The following is a 10306-nucleotide window of genomic DNA, read 5'->3' on the forward strand; positions in this document are numbered from 1 at the left end:
CCCCAGCTGTCCCTCAGGCAGGAACCATGCATGCCCCCTATCCACAGGCTCGGGTGCTGCCCCCCACTCCTGACCCCTTGCTCCCTGAGACGGGTGCAGTGGCAGAGCCCAGGACTTGCATGCATGAGGCCCCACGTGGGACACAGAGCTGATGGGGTCCCTCTCACTGGCTGCTCAGTGCAGACCCTAAGAGAAAGCAAACACTTCACACATTTTTTTAAGACTTTTTAAAATTTATTTTCCCTTTTGTTGCCCTTTTTATTGTTGTAGTTATTGTTGATGTCATCGTTGTTGGATAGGACAGAGAGAAATGGAGAGAGATGGGGAAGATGGGAGGAGAGAAAGATAGACACCTGCAGACCTGTTTCACCGCCTGTGAAGGGACTCCCCCTGCAGGTGGGAAGCTGGGGGCTTGAACCGGGATCCTAAGGCCGGTCCTTGAGCTTTGCGCCACATGCGCTGTACTACTGCCCAACTCCCTACATTTTTTTCTTTTTAAATATTATTTATTATTGGTGAGAGACAGAAATTGAGAGGTGAGAGGAGATAGAGAGACACCTGCAGCCCTGCTTCACCACTCATGAAGCTTTACCCCTGCAGGCAGGGACCAGGAGCTTGAACCTGGGTCCTTGCATGCTGTAATGTGAGCACTTAACCAAGTGCCTCGCCACCTGGCCCCCACATTTTTTTAAGACTTATAACAGAGAGGGAAAGAGGAGGGAGGGAGAACCAGAGTGTCTCACTGGCAGTGTGAGGCCAGGGATCAAACTTGGGGCCTCATGCCTGAGAGTCTGGTGCTATAACCAGTGTGCCACTCCCAGGGTCACGATATTTCTGCTTCTGTTTTCTTCTCGGAGCCCTGCTCGGCTCTGGCTGACAGTGGTGCCAGGGATTGAACCTGGGACCCTGGAGCCTTGGGCAGGGTGGTCGTCTGCAGAACCGCTGTGCTGTCTGGCCTTTCTTCTGACTGACTCTGCTTGGGGAGGGCGGGAGGGGGTGACACAAACCTGGATGTAGTCCCAGCGCTCCCGGCCTGGCTTCACTCTTCTGCATCTCAGAAAGAGAACGAGAGAGAGACAGAGAGGGGAGAGACATCACAGCACCAGCACTTCCCCCAGCGCTTCCCCTGGTGTGTCAGTGCTCCGGGGTCCTACCAAATCAGCCTCCAGTTGTGTAGAGCTGACTCTGCCTTTGCCAAGTGCCAGCCTCAAGGGCAGGAGAGAGCGGGCCTCTCTGTTCTGACTTTGGGGGACCCTCTTCCTGCCCGCTGTCCCTTGGGGTGGTGGGTCAGAGACAAGACCACTGGGGCTGCCTTGATTCAGGTGGGCTGACAGGGTCTCCAGGCTGAGTCATGGCAGGTCCTCACCTGGGCCTGGGCTGCTCCTTAGTAGTCATGAGACCCACTCATGTTGAAGGCCCCCAAGCAGCTGTTGGGGGAGGGGGGCGCTGGATGCCTCCTGGGGTCCCAGCATGAGAGTTGGGGGGAAAGCCTGGTCCTGTAAGGTGGCAGTGGGGGCACCTTACGGGGAAGGCAGGGTGCATGTGGCGTGAGAACCTGACTCCTCTAGGTGAGGGTGGAGGGCTCAGTGGCTCTGGGGTGGCTGTGGCAAAGGGGAGAGAAACCGGGGACAGCAGAGGGGGGCTGGGGAGCACAGAGACACCAAGACCAGGTGCCCCCGGGCAGTAAACCTTGAGGACAGAACTGTCTACGCGGACTCAGTCCAGATCTGACCTCAAGTCCCAGAGCCCTGGCTGCCCCCACCCCGGAAAACAACAATCCTTGGGGAACATCTCTGAGGCCGGGGCTCCCTCTCCACCCTCACCCACCCTCCTCCCCTCCCTTCTTCCCACAGACCCTTCAGGGGAGCTCCCTTGTTGTATCCGTCCAGGGGCCCCCCAACCCCTGCTTCAACAGCATTCTGGAAGATTCTACCCCTTCTCTGGTCTTCACGTGGGCTGCTGGACCTGGAGCATCCCCCCACGCCCACATCGCCACACCCCCCATTTTTTGGAGGGGGCCTCACTGGGCACTCCTGCAGCTCCAGGCCATCCTAGACCTCAGTCCCCAGCCCTGCACCCCTGGGTATCCCCCACCCCTGTGTCTGAGCCTGAGACAGCTGATCACCTCCCAGACACAAAATTTGGAGTCTCCGGGGCAGATTCATGAAGCCTTCTAGAGCTTGGGCTGCCTAAACCTACCCCTGCCCCCTCCCGTACCGCTCTGGGGCCCCCAGAAACCCACCCGCTGCCCGCTGCAGCGCGAAGAACACAATGGGGGTTCCGGGGCCTCCGCCCAGGACCCTCAGCTTTTGCGCTATAAGACGGGGACATCCCTTCTTCTGACTGATGGGGCGCCCAGGAAGTGCAGCGACCTCCCCGCCACACACCCACCCCTCCTCCCCACTGGGCTCCCCGCGCCGTCTGCATTTCTGAGTCCACTGCGCCCCCTGGTGGCCGCGCCCCGGTCGGCGGGCGCCCCCTGGTGGCTACCCAGTATCAGCCTCAGCGGGCTCCCACTGGGCTGGGGGGGCGCCCCAATATCTCCCCGCCCCGTAAAGTTATGTTGGGTTTGCTTCATCAGGAAGACGACTCTCCCGTGGAGGGAGGGAAAGGCTTGGGGGGGGGCCTAGTGGGGCACCCCAATCCCACCGCTGTGACTGAATGGGGAAAGGGGATTGTGAGCTGGTGGCAGTTTCAGAGGAGGGGACCCCTCTCTCTCCCACCCTCAGCCAGGTCTGGAGGCGACCCACCCTCCATTTGCACCCCTGCACCCCCTTTTTCTCTGTCTTACCTACCCCCAGGCCCTCCCTCTTCTTACTGTCCAACGGCCTCAGCCCTGGAAGAAACTCGGGGTTCATCTCTTCTACCACCCCTGGGGGGGCCTGCTGGGAAGGACGGGGCTGACCACAGGGCCCCGTGTCCCCTGTACCCCAATCCTCTTTCCACAGGGAAGGGGCTGTTTCATGGGGCCTGGAGGTGGGGTGCAGAGACCCCACTGACAGATGAGGCCTGGGGTGGGAGGGGCACCGAGGGTCCCCCTGGCTCCTGCTGACCGTCCCCCCACTCCCACCCCAGGGCGCTGCGCGGAGCTGCAGGTGCAGGCGGCGGAGGCAGCGGCTGCGGCGGCGGAACAGAGGGAGCTGGTGGGCCAGCTGGAGCAGGACCTGAGCACCGTGCGTGCCCTGCGACCCGACGCAGAGGTGAGCCCCCCACACACACAACCCGCAGCTCAGGTTTTACCTGATCTCTTCACCTGCGACGCCATGACAGGTGGCAGAATAGCTCACCTGGACGGCTCGCTGTTTTGTTCTGACAGATACCCGGGTGCCAGCCCCACTGAGTGCTTTTCTCTCTCTCTCTGTCCCTGTCCCTGTCCCTGTCCCTGTTCCTTTCTTTCTTTCTTTGATTTTTTAAGATTTCTTTTTGGGGGGCTGGAAAGTAAGAGCAGCAGGTTAAGCACACGTGGCGCAACGCGCAGGGACCGGCGTAAGGATCCCAGTTCGAGCACCCGGCTCCCCACCTGCAGGGGAGTCGCTTCACAGACAGTGAAGCAGGTCTGCAGGTGTCTGTCTTTCTCTCCCTCTCTCTCTCCCCTTCTCTCTCTATTTCTCTCTGCTCTATCCAACAACAACAATAAAAACAAGAAGAAAGAAAAACAACAAGGGCAACAAAAGGGGGGATAAATGGCCTTGGGAGTCGGGCGGTAGTAAGAGGGTTAAGTGCAGGTGGCACAAAGCTCAAAGACGGGCTTGTCCCAGTTGGAGCCCCCGGCTCCCCACCTGCAGAGGAGGCGCTTCACAAGTGGTGAAGCAGGTCTGCAGGTGTCTATCTTTCTCTCTCCCTCTGTCTTCCCCTCCTCTCTCCATTTCTCTCTGTCCTATCCAACAACGACAATAATAACTACAACAATAAAAAACAACAAGAGCAATAAAAAAGGTAATAACAAATATTTTTTTTAAATGGCGTTCGGGCACAGTGGATTCATAGTGCAGGCACCGAGCCCCAGCAGTAACCCTGGAGGCAAAAAAGAAATTCTTTGTTTATTTTATTGGATAGAGACAGAGAGAAATTGAGACGGGAAAGGGAGATAGAGACACCTGCAGCCCTGCCTCACCACTCACGAAGTTGCCCCCCTGCAGTCCTTGCACTGCGCACTGTGACATGTGCACTCGCCACCCAGCCCCCTGGGTTTTTTTTTTTTTTAATTTTTTTTTTGTTAATATTTTATTTTATTTATTCCCTGTTGTTGCCCTTGTTGTTTTATTGTTGTAGTTATTATTGTTGTTGTCATTGTTGGATAGGACAGAGAGAAATGGAGAGAGGAGGGGGAGACAGAGAGGAGGAGAGAAAGATAGACACCTGCAGACCAGCTTCACCGCCTGTGAAGCGACTCCCCGGCAGGTGGGGAGCCGGGGTTCAAACCGGGTTCCTTATGCCGGTCCTTGTGCTTTACGCCACCTGCGCTTAACCCGCTGTGCTACAGCCCGACTCCCCCCTCTGGGTTTTTAAGACTTCTTTTTACTAACTATTGAGAGAATCAGAGCATCACTCTGACACATGCGATGCCAGGGATCGATCTCAGGACTTCACTCTTGAGGGTCCAGGGGTCCAGGGCTTTATCCATTGTGCCACCCTGGTGCCAACCTGTATTTGTTTGTTTGTTTGTTTGTTTTCCTTTGTTTGTTTGTTTTTGCTTGTTTGACTGGAGCACTGCCCAGCTCTGGCCTGGCCTGGGACCAGGGATCAAACCCAGGGCCTTCAGACCTCAGACATCAAAGTTGCCTGTGTCATCACTATGTTGTCTCCTCACCTGAACCTGGGACCTCACAGCCTCAGGCAGGAGGGTCTCTTAGCAGAACCAGGATGCTGCCGTCCCAGCCCCCTGGGGCTCACCACCCCCCTCCCCGCAGGGTGCAGCTCAGCTCAGCCTGGAGAAGATCCCAAAGCCTATCAAGGAAGCCTCTGCCCTGTTCTACGGTGAGAGTGGGTGTGAGGGGCCCGGCTCTAACAGCCGGGCTGGGGAAGGCACCTGCACCCAGGATTCCCCCTCCCTCAAAGACATCAGGATGCCCCCACACCCAGCACGACCCCCAAACAACCCCCACTTGCAAGCCTCAGCCTGACCCCCTTAACCTGGGGGTGGGGGACCTGCTCAGGGAGCCGTGACCCAGTGTGCAGGGAGGGGCTCCATCTGATGGGTTCGGGGGCCCAGATCCCAGGACAGTAATGGGGGGCTCTGGGCGTGGTGTTGGCAGGGCCCCCTGCCCGCCCTCCAGGGCCCCTTCCCGCCATATCAGCCCCACCCGGCCCCCCAGCCCTGGGCTAAGACCCCATGTCTCCCCATCCATCTCCCAGGGCCACCAGTGGGGGGCAGTGGTGGCCTCCCTGAGGGACAGATGGACTCGCTGCTGTCCATCATCTCCAGCCAGCGGGAGCGCTTCCGGGCCCGGAACCAGGAACTGGAGGCTGTGAGTCCCACCCCTCCTCCCCTCACTTCCCTGGCACTCTGGGGACCTGAAGATATGGTAGGAGACACCCATGTCTGGAGGGGGCATGAGAGGAAGGGGCATCACAAACCATAAATGGCCCTGGGGTCAGGTGTGTTCTATGCAGTCAGGGAGGGCTTCCTGAAGGAGGTGGCTTTTGCAAGAAGCATCAGATGCTCAAAGTAGAGACTTCGTGGGCAGTAGGGGGAGGCTGGGGGGTCCCAGAGGGACTGTGAGGTCCTTCCCAGGGTGCAGGAATTAGAGTCAAGGCCAGGCCAGCACCCTATGGCCATACATGGAGGGGAACAGGAGCTTGGAGAGCACACAGCTGAGCACCCAGAAGAGAGCACACTGACAGCACTGGAGGACCGGGGTCCAAGCCACCAGCCACCGCATGGGAGCGGCGCCCCACAAGGGGAAGCTTCAGGAGCAGTGGAGCAGAGTGTGCTCTCTGTCTCTCTCTGTCCTGCTCTCTGTCTCTCTCCCTCTAAGAAAAATAGAGAGAGGGAGTCGGGTGGTAGCGCAGTGGGTTAAGTGCACATAGAGTCAAGCGCAAGGACCGGCATAAGGATCCCAGTTCAAGCCCCCGGCTCGCAGGCAGTGAAGCGGGTCTGCAGGTGTCTATCTTTCTCTCTCCCTCTCTGTCTTCCCCTCCTCTCTCCATTTCTCTCTGTCCTATGCAACGACGACATCAACAACAATAACAATAATAATAACTACAACAAGGGCAACAAGAGGGAATAAATAAATAAGTAAATAAATAGGGCTGGGGAGACAACATGATGGTTCTACAAACGCCTTCCTGCTTGAGGTTCCCAAGTGCCGGGTTCAATCCCCAGCATCACCATCAGCCAGAGCTGAGCAGGGCTCTGGTTTAAAAATATAATAATAAATAGTTTCCTTTAGATTTTATTTGAGAGAACAAAGAGAAATTGAGAGGGAAGGGGAAGAGAGAGAAAGAGCCAGAAAGACACCTGCAGCCTGGCTTCACCACTCTTGAAGCTTTCCCCCTGCAGGTGGGGAACAGGGGCTCAAAGCTGGTTCCTTGTGCGCCACCTCCTGGCCCCCAGTAGATAATGTTTTAAAGGAACAGCCCTGCTCGGCAAAGTAAGAATCATTTTCAAGGCTGCTGAGCCCACAGACAGAGAAGCGTGCAGACGCCGGGGGCGGGGGGGGGGGGGGGGGGAAGTGTCCCGGAAGGAGGGGCCGTGCGGACAGTCTTGGGGCCCCTGCCCGCCACCCACCCGCCGCCTCCCCCTGCAGGAAGGCCGCCTGGCCCAGCGCACTATCCAGGCCCTGCAGAACGAGCTGGACAGTCTGCGCGCAGACAACATCAAGCTCTTTGAGAAGATCAAGTTCCTGCAGACCTACCCGGGCCGGGTGGGCGGCGCCCCTGCAGCCCATGGTGGTGGTGGGGTAACCTGGGGGCTGGCCACCAGGGGGCGCCAGGCTCTCACACTGACCACACTCCGCGCTGGGCAGCCCCCCCCCATCCCTCCCCAGGGCTCACCTGCTACCTTCTCCCCCGGCCCTGAGGCCACTGTCCCCAGACCCCACTGACCGGCTGTCCTTTCTCCCTGTGCAGGGGGGCGGCAGTGACGACACGGAGCTGAGGTACTCGTCCCAGTACGAGGAGCGCCTGGACCCCTTCTCCTCCTTCAGCAAGCGGGTGTGCAGAGGAGGGGAGGGGAGAGGAAAGGAGGGGAGGGCAGGGGGTGGGAGGGGAAGGGAGGGGAGTGGAGGGGAGAAGAGGGGAAAGCAGGAGGGAGAGGAGAGGAGGGGAAGGGCCAGGTCTCCACCCTGCTCTGCACCTCCCATCTTTCCCTGGAACCCAGGTCTGTCCAGAGTGCAGCCCCCCCACACCTATGCCCACTCCAGGATGAGGGGCAGAGAGGGGGCGACATGCCCAGGCAGACAGACAGGCAAGAGCTCTGAGTGCGGGGTGACCCGCAGTGGTCCTCTCTTGGGCTGGAGCCCTGCCCCTGAGGGCTGCCTAGAGGAGGAGGCATAAAACACACACACACACACACACACACACACACACACACACACACACACACGGGAGAGACAAAGTTTTCAGACTCGGGGGAGCCTGGGGCACCGTGCCGAGCTTGGCAGCCCCCTGGGGTTCCCCAGCAGCCCTGCAGGACCCCCTTTCTGAGCCAGGCCTGGGGGGGCCTGCGGGTCTCTCCTCACCCCTCACCCCCCCTCCCAGGAGCGGCAGCGAAAGTACATGAGTCTCAGCCCCTGGGACAAGGCCACACTCAGCATGGTGAGTCTCTCTCCCAAGTACAGGGGTCTGTCGGGGACCCACTGACCCCAAATGGGTAAGCACCCCCCCACACACACACACACACAGCAGCTTCTCGAATGGGACTCAGCAGGAGCCCAGATGGGAGAAGGGAGCCCCCCCCCCACCCTCCCCCAGCCGCCCCCAGGCCTGCTCACGCCCTCTGCCCCCAGGGCCGCTTGGTTCTCTCCAACAAAGTGGCGCGCACCGTGGGTTTCTTCTACATGCTCTTCCTGCACTGCCTGGTCTTCCTGGTGAGTCCTGGGGTGCAGCCCCCCACCCCCACTCCCCAGCCCCTGCCAGGAGCACAGGGGCAACCCTGGCCCCCGCACCCTGGCGCTTCAAGCCACACTCACAGTCGCTTCTCTCCCCTCTGGGGCCTCAGCCCACCGTCGGGTCACCTCTGCATTGAGGTCCCTGGTGTGGGGGCAGGGGAAGGCTGGGCCTTCTGGCAGAGCTGGGAGACTCCAGACCGGGGTGGGGCTGCACCCCCAAGGGGCGGAGAAGGGGAGCCCCTGGGAGGGGGGGCTCAATCTCCACCCCATCCCTCTTCAAAGCTGGTCTGGGGAACACTCACCCCAGGCCTCTGCCGTCCCGCTCTGCCGGCAAGGGTGGGGGGGCGGCAGCTGCGGGTCCAGTATCCCCAAGACCTGAGGGCCCTGAGACACCGAGTGTGTGGGGGGAGGTGTCTGCTCACCGTGCCCCCCCATCCCCTCGGAAGGTGCTCTACAAGCTGGCCTGGAGCGAGAGTATGGAGAGGGACTGCAGCACCTTCTGCGCCAAGAAGTGAGCCCCACCCCAGACCCTTGAACCATGACCCCCCAACCCCCACCCAGACCCAGCTGGGAGCACTTAACCACAGCCTGAGCCCCTACCCTACCCTGAGCCCCGGCCTCCATCCCGCCCTGAACTCCCTGACCCCGCCCTTAACTCCCTGACCCCACCCTGAGCCCCCTAACCCCGCCCTGAACTCCCTGACCCCACCCTGAGCCCCTGGCCCCGCCTGAACCCCCTGAGCCCGCCCTGAACCCCCTGGTCCCCACCCCCTCTCCCTGATTTGAAGCCCTAACTGCATACTTGCCCACTTCCAGCCCCACATGTTACCTGCCCCACAGCCCCCCGTTACTCCCAGAGACCCCCATGGGCCCCCACTTACCCCTTCTTTGCACTGGACCTCAGCCAGGGATTCTGTGCCCCCTCCCGCCCCCCAGGTTCGCCGACCACCTGCACAAGTTCCACGAGAATGACAACGGGGCTGCCGGTGACCTGTGGCAGTGACATGGGGCGCCCCCGCTGTGAAGGCTGCACCCCCACAGCCACCCCCTCCGCTTGCCTGGCTCTTTCTAATGACTAACCCCCTCCCCAGAGAAAGCCCCCAGACTCACCTTGCCCTCCACCCTATTTGCGTCACAGGTGCCCCTCTCCACCCACGGGAGGGCGTGAAAAGACTGACTCAGCTACAATACATGAGGCCCCCAGCACGATGGTCCCCCAAGACCCCGCCCAGTGTTGACCCTGTCCCCCACCGGGACCAGATCTGACCACGCCCAGGACACCAGGTCCTCTGTGTCAAGGGGGTCCTCTGGGACCACACTGGAATCCACTATCACACCCCAAAATGGTGGAGGAGGGCCCCCCTAACCCTAACCCTAACCCACCCAAGCAGGGGTAACCCGAAGTGGTCTCCTCTTCCCCACTCCCTACCCCCCACTGTCACACCCACCGTGATTGTCACTTCTCTAACATGACAGCTTGCTTTTTAGGGGAAGAGTCTCCAGTGAACCCTCCATCCCTTCACACCTGGGGGCTGGGGTGTCTTTGGGTCCCCCCAAGTCAGTGACCCAGCCCCCCCACTCCCAGACCTTCTTGAGATAGACAGGCTTTCCTGCTCAGCTTTGCACCCCTGGAATAAACACTATTGCAGCCACAGTGTTGCCTTGAGCCATGTGATTCATGGGGGGGGGGGGGGGGGGCTGGGGTACTGGGGATACAGGAGGCCAGGGCTGAGGCTGGGTCTCTGACAGTGGGGAAGCACAGCTCCCTCCCCCAAGAATGTCCAGAGCTGGGAGGGGGCCAGCCCTTGGCATTGGGGCAAGAGAGCGAGACCTAGAGCTTCCTGAGTGTGACGAATAGGGAGGGCTGTGACATCAGCACCTAGGGCTTCCCTTTCTGTGGGAGCACCCCTTCCTGCTAAGTCACTGCTGCCAGGCACCCCACCCACACCCCACACACACTGCCCGGACCCCTTGTAACTCCTGTGGGGTCCCCTCCCAGCCAACTGGTGGTACTGGGAGTGGGCACTTCTCAGTGGTTCAGCTGCTGCCACGTGCTACCTGGGGTCCTCAGGCCTGGGGAATACTCCGCTGAGTGAGCCACCCCCAGCACGCCTCCCTTGTACAATTCTTCCTTTCTTTCTTAAATACTTTGTTATATTTATTTATTTATTTATTTATTTTCCCTTTTGTTACCCTTGTTGTTTTTCATTGTTGTTGTAGTTATTGCTGTTGTTATTGATGTCGTTGTTAGATAT

At 59.6% G+C, this 10306-nt stretch overlaps 1 protein-coding gene across 3 annotated transcripts in view; it reads left to right on the top strand.

Moving 5' to 3' along the window:
• The window catches only part of CUX1 (cut like homeobox 1), a 389471-nt gene that overhangs the window by 236476 nt on the left and 142689 nt on the right, over positions 1-10306 (top strand). For 2 of the 3 annotated variants that reach the window (XR_009545034.1, XR_009545033.1), the window contains exons 15-23: positions 3076-3200; positions 4911-4977; positions 5356-5468; positions 6750-6866; positions 7072-7155; positions 7702-7758; positions 7950-8030; positions 8498-8562; positions 8988-9553. Coding sequence is in view for 1 of the 3 variants with exons in the window: in XM_060173451.1 (XP_060029434.1) it covers positions 3076-3200; positions 4911-4977; positions 5356-5468; positions 6750-6866; positions 7072-7155; positions 7702-7758; positions 7950-8030; positions 8498-8562; positions 8988-9054 (776 nt within the window). In the remaining 2 variants the exon portion in view is untranslated. Of the gene's footprint in view, positions 1-3075; positions 3201-4910; positions 4978-5355; positions 5469-6749; positions 6867-7071; positions 7156-7701; positions 7759-7949; positions 8031-8497; positions 8563-8987; positions 9706-10306 lie in introns of those variants that run through there. The other variant, XM_060173451.1, reaches the window with a different exon arrangement.

The sequence above is a fragment of the Erinaceus europaeus genome, chromosome 15, assembly GCF_950295315.1.
Source record: "Erinaceus europaeus chromosome 15, mEriEur2.1, whole genome shotgun sequence".
Lineage (NCBI taxonomy): Eukaryota > Metazoa > Chordata > Mammalia > Eulipotyphla > Erinaceidae > Erinaceus > Erinaceus europaeus.